At 42.1% G+C, this 19,519-nt stretch overlaps 1 protein-coding gene across 2 annotated transcripts; it reads left to right on the top strand.

Annotated features, from left to right (window-relative positions):
• The first annotated feature begins 5,020 nt into the window (after nucleotides 1-5,020).
• On the top strand, nucleotides 5,021-16,917 carry LOC136445582 (S-adenosylmethionine-dependent methyltransferase Rv2258c-like). Of its 2 annotated transcripts, none has more exons than XM_066443670.1 (7): nucleotides 5,021-5,128; nucleotides 10,568-10,658; nucleotides 10,958-11,133; nucleotides 12,133-12,252; nucleotides 12,616-12,707; nucleotides 14,376-14,498; nucleotides 14,750-16,917. In XM_066443670.1, exons 2-7 carry the CDS (start codon nucleotides 10,599-10,601, stop codon nucleotides 15,307-15,309), a joined length of 1,131 nt encoding a protein of 376 aa, XP_066299767.1. In that variant the 5' UTR covers nucleotides 5,021-5,128; nucleotides 10,568-10,598; the 3' UTR covers nucleotides 15,310-16,917. The 2 variants fall into 2 exon arrangements, with proteins under 2 accessions (XP_066299767.1, XP_066299766.1); XM_066443669.1 differs by having other exon boundaries at nucleotides 10,568-10,679.
• The last annotated feature ends 2,602 nt before the right edge of the window (nucleotides 16,918-19,519 follow it).

The following is a 19,519-nucleotide window of genomic DNA, read 5'->3' as shown; positions in this document are numbered from 1 at the left end:
AATCCGCCTCTTTAAAACAGTCTGTTTGAGAGATCTCTAGTGCAGCACTGCCAGGTATGCACCGTTTAGATATACAGGAGTGCATTATATTAGGGGACGTTGGGTTGGAGATCTGTTTGGATTTTCAGAGTGGCGGAATTATGTACTAGTACCCTGGTAGAATTATGTTTATAGATGTTACCTACTGATACATTTATTTGTTTAAACCAAATGTTATTTCTCCATGTATCTTTGTGCACCGGCAACACCAAGAACAAATGATAGGAAGTAAACATGTTAAATCATTGTGCGTAAGGGTGAAAGTGCAATAATCTTGCCATTTCTAATCTTGCAAGCTACGAATTGTGCAATATTGTAGGTCGTAAATACTCTTGACCTTAAAATTTATAAATTGAATGTAGTTCAGTGGCGGCCTCACTGCAAAGTTCAATAAATCAATCTTGAATCTTATCATAATCATTCCCTTTGTCACCTCCTTTAGTCACTGACGAAAGACAGTGGATGCTGTATGAAACGTCTGACTGTTTCAAAATTTTATGCAGTTACTTGAGTAACTGTCATTTGACGTATCTTATTACCTGGGTGTCTAACCTTCATCGATGTATTCCCTTTGTATTCAAGATGTCTGTAATGTTTGAGAAGTCATCTCACATCATGCAACTCCCGAAGCCACAAATCTGCCCCAGTGGACTGCCGGGCACGGAAGGATTAGCTCACGGATTAGCTCATGATTAGCTCACGGCGCCTATTTGTCACCTGGTTGATTTTAAATCTTCCAGGGTCCCGGCCGTGCCCAAAAAACAGCCCGTAAACTACCCGGCGGGGCTCCTTTTTAGCGAAGCTTTAGGAGCGAGCTTAATAGTATGTTTTATTCAAATTGTGACCGTATGCGGAAGAAACACAGACATCTGCTTGGAGTTTGCTGTTCCCTCCGGCGTGGCTTGACCCTGAATAACCTGTAAACGGAAGGTACTGGGCGGAAAGTCGCCCGACAGCCATTATTTTGTTCTGACAAAACGCCACATTAGAGATTTAAACTACTCAAGGCTTTTGGACACAAATTATGCAACAAATTACACCCTTTGGAAAGCGCGCCGTGCTATCTATACGCATCATGGTTCAAACAAAGTTATGTGTGTGATTTAAGCTAGCAGACAATTTTACGCTTAAAGCTAATTGTACACGTGCACCGTGTACTTACATTGCATCTTAAAGCATTTATTGGGCCGAAGGGGCAGTGAGTTGTTATCCACTGTGTTTAGGGCACGCTATTAGAATGTGGAGCCCATCTCTCTCCGTCAACTGCCCAACCGAAGTCAGGTACCCATTTTCTACTCCTGGGTGGAGTGATGGAACTCGAGTAAAGTGCCTTTCCCAAGGGCACAACATCGGTGGGGATTGGAACCCAGAACCCAGAGCCAAACACTCTAGCCGTTACGCCAACACGAAGCCTACCATTGCATCTTACCGGTCGTTAAAAGAGATCAACACATAAAAACTAAGACGACAAAGGCGCATTAAGTTGGATTATAAGTAACACATAACAGATATCCCTTATCACCGTCGGGTGGATATTTTGTAAGAGTGGTTATCATTAAGATAATTCCTCGGCTACAACTCATTTATAGGTAATTTATAGGATAAGGCGAGGTCAGCACGTATGACGTCAGTGGGGACTAGTAAGATGCGTGTTCAACAATGTCCGTCTTTATTGTTGCTACTTATTGGTTTTGCAGTCGATGTGTTGGCAAACGTTGATCACAGATCCCTGTTACTGTATAAAGCCACGATTATCTGAGGTTTGAGTCGTGAATCGAGTATTAGCTTGCCTAATTTGAAGACAAGCTAAAGTGTTTCAGAAACCCCCAGGGCTACCACAAGTCCCTGTCTATATATAACAATGAAAACCGCAATCCTATTTACGTCAGCTAAATTATCTCTCAGGTAGGTCCTAAGATAGGTTAAGCTTCAAGTACTTGTGAGTATATCCAAGTCCGCATGAGTTGCGTATCAACATTTTTGGGGGTTTAGGCAACGTTTGCGGGGAAGAAGTTGTTTTCTACTTTGACCCACCAATGTGCATCCTGGTTATCGAACCGAAAAATTACTTCTTCGGCCGCAAACTTTACCTAAGGCACAAAAATGTCAATGCGGGCACCGGTGCAAATATAGCCATATAGCGTTCAGTTAAGGTTATGAATGTTGTATACGAGAGGCAATACTGTAATAATCGATGCAGTAACAGTTACAGAGTTTGAAAAAACTTGTAGTCGGGTCAGCGTTCCGCAGGGCCCTGTCGTACTCTACGGACTTTGTAGCCTCCTTTGCAGGCGTTCTGGCGGGCGCCGGCGTCTATTTTCTGAGGGAGCGCTGATTCGCGATTTTCATTATATCGGGGCCAGGTTCTTTTGCCGAAGCCACGCTCGTACCCAGCGCCCCTGAGAAGCCATAGGTTTAAATCGTGGGCTTAGAAATTATGTCACATCAAGCTCAACAAAATAAACGTTCTGAAATTCACAGCTGTCTGTTTTCTTTTGTTTTGTTTGTTGACAGATCCTCAGTAGTTATGTGTGCACGCCAGTATGGGCGATCTTCTACATTGTTGGTAAACCGTCATTTCTTCTAACTAGCACGGCCTAAAACAAGACGCAAGTTGACGATTTGGGGGGGGGGGGGGGTAAAATGCTGTACAATGGTGATACATTCTAAGAAACGGAGATTTACGAAGTACCTTTTTGTTTGCGCTGTTAAGATTACCCCTTCACAAAGGGGGGTTATGTCACGGAAGGGAGTTTGCCACAGAAGGGAGTTTGTTACTGTTTCTCCAACGAAAGACGAACCTAGGCCCGATATGTTAAAAATCACGTATCAACGCTCCTCCAAAAAATAAACGCCGACCCCGCCCTGAAAGCCTGTGGAGGAGGCTTACCACTTTAGCAGCTTAGTTCTGCCCTGTGCACACTGTAGTCCGCTGTAACACCGGTCTGTGGGGAAAACAAGTCATTGACCCACTTAGTAATAGCGCCGTGTCGCCGGAACGGTTGGAGTGTCTTGACCAGAAACCAGAGGTCCTGGGTTCCAATCCCCTGACATGCCACCGATGTTGTGCCCTTGGGGAAAGCACTTAACACGACTTTTCTCACTCCATCTAGGTTTAAAAATGGGTACTTGACTTCGGTTGGGGACGTCAAAGGGCTATGCGTAGAGACTCGTGACCGGGTTAGGTCACAAAGCCCAGTTAGACCATGGTACTTCAGCTTGCAAGGTGGCACCCTCTGCGGTCTATACATCCCAAACTGGGTAGCCTAACCTATTGAACTAATCGTGAGTACTCTCCAAGCAGTGGTTGGTGGGGAAGATTGTGACTCTATCATATGCCCCGTTTTCTGTTGCCTATCCCCACCTAGACTCTACCAGTCTCCCCCGGTCGCTGGGAAAATAGTAGAAATTGGCCAGATAGAGTCAAATGTTTGAAGGGAGTCAGCTACGGAGATAGGGTCAAATTCGCAATTTGACCCTATCTCCGTAGCCGACTCCCTTCAAACATTTGACTCTATTTGGCCAATTTCTACTATTTTCCCAGCGACCGGGGGAGACTGGTAGAGTCTAATCCCCACCAATCTCACGGTAAGTGAAGTTTCATAAGGCAACGATCAGCTGTTGATAGCTTTTGAGTCTCAGACCAGGAGCAGAGGTTGGTGGGGAGAGCGGACAAAAAACTGCGCATATGATAACCTGCGCCGTGGTAAGCATTTTGCCTGACCTAATTTCATCATAACCTCAATAAAAATCTGCCTACAGACCAATTTGAGATTCTCTTCAATGAACAAAGATTCAAACAAAGAAACAAGATTCAAAATCTTCTTCTCATTTCTTATTTCTTTATTTTGTTAATGCTAATATCTTTAATCACTTGTCCCTGGTATCATATTTGACAGCTACAATCATGCATGACGCATGAATTTGGAGGTGAAAACACCCATGTGTCAAGTGGTGTTTACATTTCTCTAAATCCGGGCGAACAGGAGGTTTTATGGTCGCGGCTAATCAACCTTGTTATAGGGACACAGGGAGAAATCAAACATCTATCGTGCTATCTCAGAGGAAGCGGGACGCAAAACGGAAGGTACGTGCTGATAAATCTATACATATATTATTACACATGCATAGAATATGTGTGTGTGTGTGTGTGTGTGTGTGTGTGTGTGTGTGTGTGTGTGTGTGTGTGTGTGTGTGTGTGTGTGTGTGTGTGTGTGTGTGTGAGTGAGAGAGAGAGAGAGAGGGAGAGAGAGAGAGAGAGAGAGAGAGAGAGAGAGAGAGAGAGAGAGAGAGAGAGAGAGAGAGAGAGAGAGAGAGAGAGAGAGAGAGAGAGAGAGAGAGAGAGAGAGAGAGAGAGAGTTAGGGTATGCACTTTGTTATTTTGATGGGGTAAGGTCTGTGCGTTGGAGCTAATATGGTCAACCCCTTTCATCCTGCATCTCATTTCAAGACGATATGAATTAAAGTAAACAAATCTCTCTGGACCCGCGGCACGTTGGCGACCTCGCTGTGATCGACTGATATAACAGCGCGCTCAACGAATTTCATCGATAAAAAAAACCAATCTTTTTACGCTTTGTGTGCTTTGTTGCCTTTTTATTCATATGTTTTGCATGATATCCCCATTATTTATTATACAAATCCAATTAAGGATGCAGCGAGGTCGCCAACGTGTCGCGGATCCGGTGGGATAGGGCTTAAGGTTCAAACAAACTAACAAACCCATGTAGGCCAAAAGTCCTTTCAATTTGTTCAGACGATTTGCATAATTGGCCACAGCAAAATCTCATCGTGTCTAGTTATAGTGACGATCTCGGCCAGTTGTTGTCGTGGCAACACTTTTGTAGTTAACATCCTCAAAAACAATGTCTAAAGAAAAACTAAACCAAGGAGTCACTCTTAGTTGTCTGTTTTTACCTGGAGGCAATTCCCACACAAAGATGTCGGCTTCTCTGTGAGGTCACGAGTGACGTACATAGAAAATTAGCATGTTTGTCTGGCTTCAATCTATCGTGCCAGTCGATGTAACGCGCCACTTGTCGATCGGGAGGATTGCAAGCGGACAGCACTTGCAGAGAAGCTGGTAAAAGTAAGTAGCCTCTACCAGACTAACTACGCCAGCTATAGGGAGAATATTTGCCAGAGGGTTTCATTTGCATGCGGGGGAAGTATATACCTTTCCGTGGACTGAGTCTACTGGCCAATTATTCCTTTTTAGCCGAATTCTACGATCCGTATCCCCGCAGGAAGGCCTGGTGGAGGCTAGAAAGTTAGTACGATGAAATTGATTTTTAGCTGTTTGAGGTTTTTGTAGGCGAGGTCTGTAAAGTTTAGTGGTAGCTCTCTTTTATACTTTTAATATCAGCTTTGCTTGGAAGGTCCCCATTGTAAGTTTTTGGTACCAGGCTGATCGCGGATCGCTGGAAAATAGTAGAAACAGTAGAAATAGTAGAAATAGTAGAAATAGTATGCCCCGTAGGTCACCTATTGTCCCTCTCTCCGTAGCTGACTTCCTTAACATACTATTGACTCTATTTTGCTAATTTCTACCATTTTTCTAGCGATCCGCGGAGCCTGGTAGAGGCTAATTATTTGGCAGTTTTACCGCATTTTTGAAAATTGAGGTTAATGGCAATACCCTTTAGCTCACCGAGAAGCTTGACGTCCGCGACAGAAATGTCAGACGATGTGTACAGTACGTAGAACTGCAGGTTAAATGTAACAAAGGCGTGACCCAATTCTTAGCGCAGACAAGTAGGCTACGGCTTGACTTTTTTCCGGCAAACCTTTTTGAATAGCATGCATAGTAGTCGGGTAAGCTAGTTCCCGTACTTATATAAGCACACCGTTTCTTTTACGTGCAGAGGTTTGACGCCCTATTAAAAGCCCCCTCATACACGTGACCGCCGGCTTTACGTCCCCATCCGATAGGACGATGTGACTCGTATCCAGTCATGTGCCCGGCGCGAACTCGGGCCGCTGGCTCCACGGAATTTGACCCAGATGTGGTGAGAGACAGGGTTTGAATTCTGGGACATCCCTGGGAAAATCGACGTGGATGCATCTTAGCAAATTACATACAGCTTATGGCGGAAAGAATCCTGTAGACGAACGTTGAGGGTTGGTTCTGATAAAAATCGTGCGACAAAAAAGAAATCGTGAGGTGATCGAATTTGGCCGCGCTTTCAATGTCGAAGCTCGCACTTCGTGAAGCTGATTGTTCCAGGCACTTCTGACTTACAAAGAATGGGGTATTTTCCGGGTACTTAAGGCGTTTTCATGTATCAGGCCGACCTGGAGTCAAGACTTCGTTGCGTTGGTTGCTTCACCTTCCCTCTCGCTATCCTTGTCAACAATTCAAAAGTAAGTTTCAAGCCGGGCCGTGACATTAAGCGGAAGGTTTAGATACAGAGTCTCGCAGTCGTCACATATTGCATAATGAGGCCATAGGATGAATGCAGGTGAATTTCGTGGAAATGTCGGTAGAGGACGCTTCAAGAGTAAGCCTAACTAACGAACATGAATGAAAAGACGACAAAATGTATGAATTGTTCTTGGACGTTCTTGTAGTTCATACTTCTTATAGCTAGGGCTTTGACTTAAGTATCTAAAGGTTCTGGGTTGGAATTCCTGGTGGTTATAAATTATGCAAGCCAAACAAATAAAACAAGGCCCACGAAACGTCTGCTTCCGAACGTTTGCATTGCGGTCGTCCGAAGTCGAGTTCTTGACGCAACTAGAGAGACTGGAGTCAGCTAACAAACTGAGCTAACAAATTTTTTGCTTTGTCGTCCTTAAATCGATAAAAGTCTACATATTTTTAGCGAGGACGACATTTTATTCAAATCAGGACAAGCGGTAGTTATACATGAAATGCACCCTTGACCTGTGGCCTCTATAACCACACCAGACGGGGAGTTAATCATTAAGATTTCAGGGACAATTCGTTAATGAGAGACGAAAAGGACATACGTATAAGGGACAAACCAGTGGGAAGGGGTGTGGAGGAAAAAAGCACAGTAAAATGCAGTTGTACCGGAAAGTGTAATTGATGAAAAATAATTGTACACCTAAAATCAATTTTCTTTTTTTACATAATCCGCGATACTCTAAAAGTTTGAAAGTAATTCGCATATAACGGATTCCTGCAATGCATGTTACCTTCCCTAGGACACGTCAACAGATGTGAACATTATGGAAAATAGGGTTTTTAGACACCGTTTTTAATCATCATCTCATACTCTCTTTCTTGCCGCCTTGTTTAAGTGAATCACTCAAATAGGTAATGTAATTTATTTACTTCCATTCGCTTTTAAGTCCTGTCGATCTGTGTTCCTTCCCTCTGCGATATTTTTACAACTTTATTCGCTCTTCAAATTTGTATTGCCCCTCTTGTATAAACATACTTTAGACAAAACATTTCTCTTAACTTAAGAGCGTCGTTGAAAACATCACGCCATGTGTGTTGTCAACAACTTCCAATTGCATAACGCCACGCCCCCGTCATTAACCACCTCATAATCAGGGCATCGGAAGGAAATAGTGACATGACGTCAGGAACCGGTGGTTGCCTGCCTATATAACGTGTCGCCCCACACACGTGTTCAAGCCTTAAACAAGACTATAACATCGCTAGCGGTGGTAGCGCTGCGACCGAACTCTGCACACGAGAGGGGCGCTGCACGGTATGTTGTGATGGAACTGCTTGTGATGTGCTGAATTATTATTTTGATGATAGATATAAAATTCAAACTATAAACTAGATATGTGATGAATTTGAAATAATTAATAATCTGCACATTTATTATGATGACGGTTCGTAAGATTTTTTGAAAATATTTTTCATGTTCATTTATGATGTTGTCTTACATGTACTTTACGCAGTGAGCAAAGACCATCAATAGCAAGGGGCTTTATTATAGGATTTTACGATTGTTTAAAAAGTTTTTACGTCTTTATGATTATGACATTATGTTCAGCAGAGAGGTGCTATGTTACATGTACTGTACGAGGCCTTATACAAGTCCAATGTTGACTGGAAAGTACATTACGGACTTGTTGTCTTGATCCTGCGCAAAATTTCGATTAACTTCGTCTCTGCCGCATCTGAAGGATCAATCAGGTCCCTGTGGAAGTTAAAGGGGTCACCCCAGGTCTCGGTGACGTGTATTTCGTACACACAGCGAGTTTATACTCCAAGGACACTTTCAGATCATGCGTTTATCCGAATAGGACTGAGTTTCAGCTGAGGGGAAGTCCTCACATTCATTGTCTTAAACAACCCCTGACAATTGGTTTAGGTAAAGTTTGCGGGAAAGAAGTTGTTTTTTACTTCGACCCACCGTTGTGCTGTCTGGTTGTCGAACTGAAAAAAGAATTTCCTCCGCAAACTTTACCTAAAACAGAAAATGTCAAGACCCTACTCATACGTACTTGACATACGCACACGTGTGAACTGGCCCTTACATGCCAATAACACACCAACGATGCGGATAAACGCATGTAAACGCAAAGTGTGAACGGACCCTAAGGGTGTGTGAACGAGCTGGAAGACAGCAAAAGCTTCTGCTGACAAGTCGTGGACTCGTGGTACGTTTCTAGTTAATAGAAAGCAGGGCTTGCCACTATAGATTGTGGAAGACCAGCCTTTGGGTCGGAGAGTCAGGTAAATAGATTCTTTGTGATGTCATTTCTAATTTTCCCTCGTGGCACTCTTTTCTTGTTTTTATCTGTAACTAGTCGGCATTGCCCCGAGGAAGGCGACCGACGGTCACTGAAACGTGGACAGGGGATTACATAAGGGTCATGTACGAAGAGCTTTGTTAACCATTGATGAAACCATGCACAGATATCTGTAAAGGGTTTTGACATCTTACGGATCCTGTCTTGGCCCAACTGCTCATCCTCGATACTCTTTTTATTAAGTCAGTGGATCAAAAGCTAAAGTATGATACATTGTTAGGGGCTGTTTGAGACAATGGAAGTGAGGACTGCCCCTCAGCTGAAATTCAGTCCTATGAAGTGATCACTCGAACGGGTTATTATTTTTTCTAATTTTCGAAGAGGATTAATCAAGCTCCGCTCTTGTTAGATTCGATGTAGTTGTTTAATTTGTTTGTCTCTTGCTCTGCTGCTTGGGGGTTCCCTTCCGTTATAGCAGTTATTTCAGCAGGTGTGGATAGGACTAGACAGCAACTTTTGAATAAAAAAGATAGTTCATGGCACTGACCAATTATATGAGCATATCTTACAAACCTTTTTGCTGAAAAGACATGGGATTCTATGTACTCGTTTCAATTATGTTGTTGTTTTTGTTGGCGTTGCTGGTGTTGGCGAGTAATCTATTCAACATGTATCAGCTTAAAAGTTAACTGGTTTTTGAAATGGAAGCTATTTTTGGAACGTAGCCCCAACGTAGCTTAAGGCGTATCTCCCTGTCGAGGAATGTGTCACCGTTGACAGGACTTGTCCGCTTAACAAGAAACCTCCCCGTGCGGCAAAGATAAACAAATGATTAAAACGTGTAAGAAAATCAAAACCATTCTAGATAAGGTCGACACGCCTGAGCTCAATTTTGGCCTTTTAAATAAGAAACATTTTCATCCAGTAACAGTACCGTTAAACCAGTAAGCGCCCGTGCCATACGTAAGTCGAAGGTAGGTTTCTAAGACCTTTGTTATGACCTCCGTTCACATTAATCCGCCGGGTTACATAAATCTGCCACTTTGAAAAACACTAGGTTTAAGACATCTCTAGTGCAGCACCCCCATGTATGCACAGTTTAGATATACAGGAGTGCATTATACTGGGGACGTTGGTTTGGAGATCTGTTTGGACATATCCTTTCAGGGTGGCGGAATTATGTACCCTGGTGGAATTATGATAGTAGATGTTACATGTCATAAAGGTGTATGAATGTGTTAATTGTCCAATTCTTGTTGCCGTTGAGCTAACTAACTACAATTGATGATCCCTGGCCTTTCCAAGGTACCGTTACTAGGTAAGGTAGACCAATGCGAAACTTGCTAATAACATCACGTCATCAAGAAATCAGGATAGTCGTCTGCGTGTTACTATGGATACTGGTCAGAGATTCATTAGCCGCCTGTTTGTTGCTTTTAATTACAATATTCTTGTCAATTACGTTCCACTTATACTAAAAAGAATCACATATAAACGTTGACTTGATCGGTGGTCAGTCGTCTTCAGTGCTGAAGATCATCTGACTGATCACTCGTTTGTTTAATCGTGTTGAGAGAGGGTTCATTTGGTTGACAGAGTCTATACCAGTATAACTACGCCGGCTATAGAGGGAATATCTGCCAGGGGAGGTTGGTCACCATACATAGGTTTTCATTTGAAGGCTTCGAGGGGGAAATGTTAACCTTCCCGGAGACTGACTCTCCTGGCCAATCATTTCCTTTTCTGCCGATTTCTACAATCCGTACCCCCGTAGGAAGGCCTGGTGGAGACTAGTCGACAGAGACGAGCTGAGCAAATCGTTTTATTTCTATCTTTTTTCTCTTAGATTTGCCCAGACAGAAACCCGACCCATCACCATGAGCACTGCTGACCATCATCAGAACGACGTCATGACGACGCCGAGCGGTGACCAACAGGTGAGAGCACGTCGGCAGAACGTAAGCGTTAAAGGTCGTGTTAGTAAAATCTCGTATAATGTTGATGTTTTTTTACGTTTGTGAATGTTGGACATCCAGGTCAGGAAAAGAGGAATGAAATTGAATCTTTACTACTCACGTCTGGATAAAACATTTGTAAACTCAGACTTTTCAAGACGTTTCAACGTTTTAGTGTGTGGGAGGGCAACTTGTAAAGGTGCGCATGTACCTGTTTCGCCCTCCCTTTCACATTGTGATGAACAAATATATATCGTACTCGTTCTGAATACGTGCTCCAGGCTCGGGAGGAGTCCACCATGGAGTTCGCCATGAAGATGTTCGACATCGTGAAGGCGGGGTTTGTGTGCATGGCGATGTCCGTGGGGTCCCGGGCCGGGCTGTTCGAGGCCATGGGGCGGCTGGAAGAGCCGGCCACGTGCCAGGAGATCGCCGATGCCGCCGGGATGCGGGTCCGGTGAGTAGTGATTGTTTATTTGGGGTCCCGGATAATTTTGTGTCCTCGAACAAAAATCTGTAACAACAATGATTCTAACGTCCGAATCCGGGATTCGAATTTTCGACAGCGGCGCAACTAGCGCACTGGAAGCGCGTTCGAATCATTCGATGGAAACCCGTGCAATACGGTAAAATATAGACCGGTCCGAAATACCCGTATCGAACGTTATCCCGGTTAAGATTTAGATATGACATGAATATAGAATACAACACGGTGTATTCCGAATCGCCCGAGATACCGGCCCGACCGACGTACGTTCAGGCATGACAAAAAAACGGTCATAACACCGATTGGGTGATCCAGCTATCAAAAAGTAAATATTAACTCTCAAACAAGAGTTACAACAGGATGATTACTTAGCGATATCATCAAGTGTTTAATGTCAAACAAACGGATATGTGTCAGACTAAGCTGTGAAAATAGCAGATGATGCAAACAATGTTTCTATTTATGATTTTTGGTCATAGCGAGACTGTTTCTGTCACAAATGTACGCAGATATAAATAATCATTTCCAAATATATTAACCAAAGAATTACAAACACAGGAAAAAGCTACGGTTTTGTAAGTCAGTATATCACCTATTTTCGTCTCCTTATGCTGAGCATTATTACTTAAGATAAGCTCTAGTGATGAAATGATAAAATAGACTGTTAAATCGGGGGCTACAGGTACATGTTGTACGTATGTGTGTTATGTTACGTGAACCATTTTTTGTTTGTATTGCATACCCGGTAAACCGCCTCATGGCATAACACACCAGGTTTGTACTGAAGAGTACGTAGGGGTCACGCGCGAAGGAGTAAAACTTTAAACAGCCCGGTAACTACCCGGCCGGCCCTTATTCCAATTGTAACCGTAGCATGACCCTGTGTTGTACGCACCGTTAACTACCCGGCGGGGCCCCGTTTCCAATTGTATCAATAGCATTACCCTGTGTTGTGCGCACCGTTTCCAGGTACGTCCGCGAGTGGGTGGGCGCCATGGCAACGTCGGGAGTGATTGACGTGGTGGACATGGAGAAGGAGACGTTCTTCCTGCCGAGACACCGCATCCCCGTCCTGCTGTCTCACTTCAGGTTTGTTTGTTTGTGCCTTTATTCAAACTCGATGTTTAACTCTATCCGCCATAAGGCCGCTTTTCGTAGAGGTCGAGATTCAGCAGGTGTGTCAAGGAGTCAAATATTTCAAATTCTTGGTCAGCAGAGCTGATTCAAAATATCTAAAAAAATATCAATAATAGTTAATAGATGATCGTAACAAACAAGAATTCTTTTGACATAATGCCATTATGTCCATAATCGGTGGATACTGTAATACCGGGTTGAAGAAGAGACAGAGAGTTTGTCTCAAAAGCTCCCCAGAGCAAACTCTTTATGTCGGGTGTGATGTTTCAATATTTGTCAAAAATAGTAAAGTTCATGTATTCATTCATTCTCCAGGCGGTCAGTGACCCCGTTCTGCCAGCTGGCGGACTGCTTCGCGCAGGCCACGGGCGAGGTGGTCAAGTGCTTCGCAAAGGACGGTCCCACAGGTATGTGGATAAATTTGTTTTGTTTTGTTTGTTTGAACCTTTGTTTATTCATGATATGCTCAAATCGTCACGCATGCTGCTTTTCATTGAGGTCATGAGGGAAGGGGTAAGGGTCAGATACAATATAACCGAGATACACAGTCATTTGAGTCCTAATAACTCTATCAACATACATACATGAACTATGACATAGAAAGAAATGTATTCTTTCTATGTCTCAGTTCACAATTCATACATGTATTATATGTCATGAAGCCCCATTATGAAAAGCACTGCCCGCATGTTGACCCAAAAATACCAGCCCGTCACATTGTCCATATGGTGTACTCGTATACATGTATAGGTCATCATTGCAAAAATAGCACATTGAAAGAGAATTTCAACTTTTCCTCATTAAGTATCAAATGCATTAGGACTTGAATGATGTAATCCGTATCTCTGTTGTATTTTGTCTGACCCTTACCTCTTCCCTCATGACTTCAATGAAAAGCGGCCTGCAGGCCAATTTGAGCTTCTCTTGAATGAGTAAACGTTCAAACAAACAACTACCGGAGTCACTTCGATATTGTTTTGAGTAATCTTTGAAGACCAAGCATTTGTTATGTTTCCAAATGTTTCCAATCAATACTCCTCTCAAAGTTGTCCTCTATGAAAAGTGGCCCTGGTGAATAGACCAAGTTCGAGTTTAAATAAAGGCACAAACAAAGAAACAAACAAATGTGCCCACACGGTCTCTAATGTGTCAGAACCAAAACACGAGAAATATGACGAAAAAGCGTGAGTCCGATTATCAGCATCATAACATCGCATCGACGGAAGACACATCTGTGATTTCCAATGGCATGTAGAAAGTCCCACGATTACCAGTAAACTTTAAGCACATTTCTGGGACACATGTTTTAGTCTTTCGGTTGGCCTTGACATGGAAAGTGTCTGGAAAACCCATTTTGATATGACCCCATCAAGGACAGGCTGTGTCCCCGAAACTACTTGCCTGTTGAAACGTTTTCGGTAGTCTATGAAAGGCCGGATCAAAATATTTACGGTCCTAAAAATAGCGCAGAAACCCCTGCGGCCAAATGGTAGTAGTTTACAGCTTTTCAACTTCTACAGATTTTTGGCCTTCGGATGACTTACCGAAAAAACGATCCCTTCGAATTCTGTGTAAACGATTCTAGAATCGGAATCACTTACGACTTTCCACACAAACCATACGTATATACTTCAAGAACTAATTATGAAATAGCCAAACCAATAAATAAGATAAATAAATAAATAACTCATAATAACTCATAGCATAAAATGCTGTCTTTCAATAAGGTTTTGAACAGGTAACCTATATTGTCCATTTTTATCAACACTGTACCCTTAAGCTTTGTCCTTCTTTATGAAATGTTATTTTCGTTAAATGGATGCGGTGCTACGATGATGTTACCGACGATGATGATTGTGATAATGATGATAATGCTGCTAATGCTGATTATGATAACGATGGTGAGGATAGGGGTGGTGGTGGTGGTGATGATGTCGATGGTGTTGATAGTGATGGTCATGACAATGATGATGATGCATATATGATGATGACGATGATGATAACGATGGTCATGACAATGATGATGATAATGATGATGATGATGATAATGATGATGATTATTTTGAATATTGCAGGAGTCCCGTACTCGGCCTACTCCACGCTGCAGGATGTGATGTACCTAGTGCGCAGGTCACACCATGAGGACACCCTAGTGGACCACTTCATCCCCACCATCTCTGGGCTCAAGGAAAGGCTGGGTAAGTTACAGGGCAAAGTTCTGTCTTACGAAATACCACATTTTCATGTTTCAAAGGGGTCGTATGAAACTCCTGAAGTAGACCATCATAGACGCTATCTTAGATCATTTATATACAATAGTTTTCATGTACTGAACAGCCATGTGTTTTGACAGTAAGGCTTGCAAAAAGGTGTAAGTGAGGACATATGTTGATGCTGGTTTTTTTCCTACCAATCAATACTCAAACATCGTTTGTCATTGTTTAAACAGAATCCGGCATCCATGTCATTGACCTTGGGTGTGGCCGGGCGGCACCTTCTTTGATCCTGGCGTCAAGGTTCCCCAACAGCACTTTCTACGGCATCGACCTTGACGCCAAGGCCATGGCCGCCGCCACCAAGGAGGCAGCAGCCGAGGACCTCACCAACACCTCCTTCGCGGCCCACGACGCCGCCAAGCTGCCCGCTGATTGGTCCAACAAGTTTGACTACGTCACCGCCTTCGACGCCATCCATGACGTGGCATTCCCGGAAGCTGCTCTCTGTGAGGTCCGCAGGATTCTCAAGCCCGGCGGGCTCTTCTCATTGGTCGAAATCAAGGGGAATTCCAAGATATCAGATAACATTGGTAACCCCTTCGGTCCTGTGATGTATTCTACTAGCCTTCTCCACTGCGTCCCGGTGTCTATGCACTTTAAGGGGAGGGGTTTGGGGACCATATGGGGGAAACAGTCGGTTTGTACCATGCTCCAGGAGGCTGGGTTGAGAATCCTGGGGGTCATGGACGTTCCGGAGGTCCCAGAAGAATGTCATTACCTTTGCCAAAAATGAACGTTGCATCGGGAACAACATTTGGTTGAAGAGTTGGGCGTTCGTTGAAAAAAAAACGGATTCCTCCATGTGTTAGTCATCTTCACTGGTCTCTGAAGATTGCCGATGTGGCCTCTATTTCTGGGTTGTGTTACTGTGCACGTTGCCTAGGATACATTCTGGCGTACGGTAGAACAATATCGATATCGTTGCCAATGTGGCCATTCTCAGTGCTGTACTTTAAACCCACTGTGACAAGTTAAATGTCACTATGCACATTGTCTATGGTATATTCTGGCCTACGGCAAAACAACATCGTTGCCAGAGTGGCCATTGACTGTCATTGTTCTACTTTTAACTCTCTGTGTCCGGTTAATTGGACGTTGCCTAAGATACATTCTGGCCAACAGCAGAACAACATCGTTACCATTGTCAGTGCTGTACTTTTAATTTACGATGTCCAGTTGCATGCCACTATGCACATTGCGTATAAATGTAAGCACTGGCCCATGACAAAGCGTAAACTATGCCAACTGCTCTACGTATGATCTGGTATGAATATCATATGGTAACTGAAACGCCAAGGCTTTCCATATACGACTAAGCAATTTTCTTTGCTCATAAATTATCGCTAATGATATAACATCACTGTCGTAATAAGACGTTTTATTGTAGATACAGAATGGTAGGGTTTGTAACTCCAAAACGTCCGAGCGACTATTCAACTAGTTAACTCATCATGTTTAGAAACACATCAGATAGCCATCAAGATATTTCTGAGTTTTAGACGATCACATTCTACTGAATATTGTGAGAGGTTCATTACGATGTATCAAGTCCATGAAGACATTTGATTTTTTTTTAAACTCTAACACTGGCATCTCAGCAGTAGAGGTCGGTATAAACTTTGTCAAAACATTGCAACTTGTTGGTCATTGGTTAAGTGTTGCGTGATTATAGAACTTGCTATGTATTTGTTTTGAACTACATGTTTAAAAAATCATCTTAAAACTGTATAACCATTTAAAGAAAGATTAACATAGTGCGTTTAATTGTAACATGCGTTTATGGTTGCATGTGTGAATTATTCACCATTTTGTGAATTACAGTTTATGACCTACAGTTGTAGTCCAACTAGTTATGAATGACTTCGTCGACAATGTCCTGCTTATGATCTAGAATGTAACAATATTATAAGATTCATAGTTAGAAAAATTTCTTTTCACCATCTGATGATCATATTAATTGTGTTTCATCTGTACATTTCTATCAATGTTTTTGTGTTGTACCCATTTGACTTACAATAGGTTGATTTCTTCAAAATGTCTACTGAGTACAAAAATGTAACGTTACCTACGGTATGTATACAAAGGTTTGTCAAAGTTGTTATAGTTGGTAAAACAGTTCGTTGAAAGTAATATTTACTAAACAACTAATATTGTCCCATCAACTAACATATTTTGGTAACAAACAGTCGCAGGTAACCATGAATTCTATAAAAGAAAATTGTCTTATAGGAGATCGATTATGATTTGATAAATCTTGTACTATCGTCTATTATGAATTCTATATAATTTGTCAACTTATCATTTTACATCCATTCCCATTGAAATAAATGTCTTGATTGTGGTTTTCTGGCGCCAAAGTGTTTACGTCGTGGGTTATGTATTGCCCTAATAGGAGAGAAATTTTCATTTTCCAATAGGCGTTAGTGTAAGGCTACGATATTCTGTAGCCTCAAAAGGCCTCAATTTTTGCGTCCGTGAACTCATAAGTTCCATCGCGACATTAGGAAGAACATAGTTGAAACATGTTCACTTTTCGCTTGCCTTATTTGATTTTGGAACAATAACAGTTACCGTACTTTCTGTGTAACATGCCTTCTAATTCTCTCCACATGGATTGGTCAACAAGCAATGGGAAAAGAGCATGAAGTCTGTGTAAATCTGTTTCTGGCAAAAAATGCATCATTTGCGTAGGAAAGTTTGTCGTCCTCTAGACATCACCTTGAGATTGTCCTTCGTTTAATATCTTAGCAGATTCATCAAGACTCAAGACACGTTCCTTCCTGTCATACTCATTACTGCTCTATTATTCATGCCAACTATTTACGTTGGCTTTCCGGCCAGAAGAACATACCGTCAAGGCCAACTAAACTTAGAAACACATGCACATCAAGAAGACTAAAAATAGATACTTACGCTATTTTAAGATCCTCGTCCTGTAAATCTTATCCGTTTTTAAATCTCATTCTCCAAGGCCAGCTAAATCAAGAAACACAAGACGAATAGAAATAAACATTTCGGCTATTTTAAGATCGTTGTCCTGTAAATGTCATTCGTTGATACTATTTTCGTCCTGAATGGTTTAACCGTTTCTGGTTTGACTGATGGACTCAAACTTCTACACCAAACACGCAGTGAAGGACATTTTCCTTTGTGCTTGTAGCTAATAACTCATATATAGTGGGCACATCAAACCTTCCATCGAGAAACACATCTGTTATTTTTTATCTACAATAACTAACAAGCGAGGAGGAGTTGAATTTATCTCGTGATAGTTAGTTTTATTTTGTATCTGTAAACCTTATCTGTTCAACATGCTTTGTCCTGTTGTGACCTGTACTTACCCCAGTGTGGCAAAAATGTGCGATAAAGGTCTTCATTCATTCATTAATGAGTCAGTTGTGTGCTGAGTACTGGTACATAGCAACGGATCCGAGAAGGAATGTTATCAACGAACAAACAATACTGCCGTTTTTGTTTAATCAAGGGCCGATGATAACTCCTGTATGTACATTAATACATACGATACAAAGGGTGCATTAGTGCTACACAAGTTAAAATGAGACATGATCATACAAAATGTCTGAAGCGTTCAGAATAACAATAGGTCTTCTAAATAAATTAATTTTTGTTCTCTCTTGAAACAAAGCGAAAATCTTATGTCACATTAAAATTGTACTTGCTGTGGACTCGCCTTTGTTGCAAACAGAGAACTACAACAGAATAGACAGAACAAACTAATCTTACCACCCCCCTCCCTTCAACCCGCACATTATAAACAGCCCTCCACCGGGACATGTCGTGCGATGAAGTAAGTTGTAAAACTGGTAAAACATGCTAGGTGGGGTAGTGATAAATACCGTCCTGCCTTGTTGTCTGTATATTACTGGTTAGTGCTGTATTATTCATGTCACTTGTCTGCGTGAAAGCCATGTAAACCTGCGTCATCTTGTAGGGAAAACTAACCCTGGTCTTGGTATTACGTTACCAAAGATCTAGAAGAGTGTCCAGGACTTTTGTTGACAACAGAAGCTTCCTCGGGAGTCTCGGTTAGACAGCGTTTGGGCAATTAATTTCATCTGGAGCTCACCACTGTTAAAGGACTCAAAAGACATGGTATGTATGGAATGGATATAATTAATTGAAAGGCTTCAGTGACAACAATGTATGCAGACAATTATGATTGTTAGTTGTTTTGTTTTATAAATGCGACACACCTTTTTTAGAAATGACCATGTGTGACCATGTGTATGACGCAGATAGCGACCATTCTATTAAGTACGCTGTGGTCACTTACCGTACAGGTTAAGATTAGAACGACCGTCAACAATAATCTATACGGCAACAGACTATGGCAAATATTTCCGTCCCAATACAATATATACATAGTTTTATACGACACGTCCAAGGAAGTTCTCAGTCTGCTGTCGTAAAAATACCGTACATCGGCATGCCCTTTAGCAAGGAGGTTTAACCCATTGCTATGAGTTAGCAGAACCGCTGATAAAGTTCTTCCTATAAACTAGGAGGTTTTAATCATGGCTATAAACAATAATTCCTTAAATGGTGGTGTTGCAAATGTGACATATTATAAGGCTTGAGCGACTATCATCAATCGTGTCTCTACATAAAGTATTACGGGTAGGAACTTACAATGTAGAAAATATGACAGCAACAGCCTATGACCACCCCCTGCCTGCTATGATACAAACTGCAGTTTTACTTGCACCCTGCATCTAGAGGATACTAACGTTACAGGTTTAACAAGAATGGACACAAATACGTATGTGTCAAGGACTGCTCTGTCGTAAACGACTATTCACCTGATCAGTAAATACTTGAACAATAACTTGAGAAAAACGTATCAACATGTTTCAATACACGAATTTGAACGACACAAACTGATGTCGTCACAACAAGGAGGTTATGGTCACAAGGAGAATTTT

Source organism: Branchiostoma lanceolatum, chromosome 12 (genome assembly GCF_035083965.1).
Source record: "Branchiostoma lanceolatum isolate klBraLanc5 chromosome 12, klBraLanc5.hap2, whole genome shotgun sequence".
Lineage (NCBI taxonomy): Eukaryota > Metazoa > Chordata > Leptocardii > Amphioxiformes > Branchiostomatidae > Branchiostoma > Branchiostoma lanceolatum.
Note: the sequence above shows the minus strand (reverse complement) of the source record. Positions and strands in the feature narration are given on the sequence as shown.

Bases quoted from the DNA above. Each gene is read 5' to 3' on its own strand.
- LOC136445582 (XM_066443669.1), top strand. From the start codon at position 10,599: ATGAGCACTGCTGACCATCATCAGAACGACGTCATGACGACGCCGAGC. The intron at 10,680-10,957 runs GTAAGCGTTAAA...TACGTGCTCCAG, and splicing joins TGAGAGCACGTCGGCAGAAC to GCTCGGGAGGAGTCCACCAT. The intron at 14,499-14,749 runs GTAAGTTACAGG...TTGTTTAAACAG, and splicing joins TGGGCTCAAGGAAAGGCTGG to AATCCGGCATCCATGTCATT.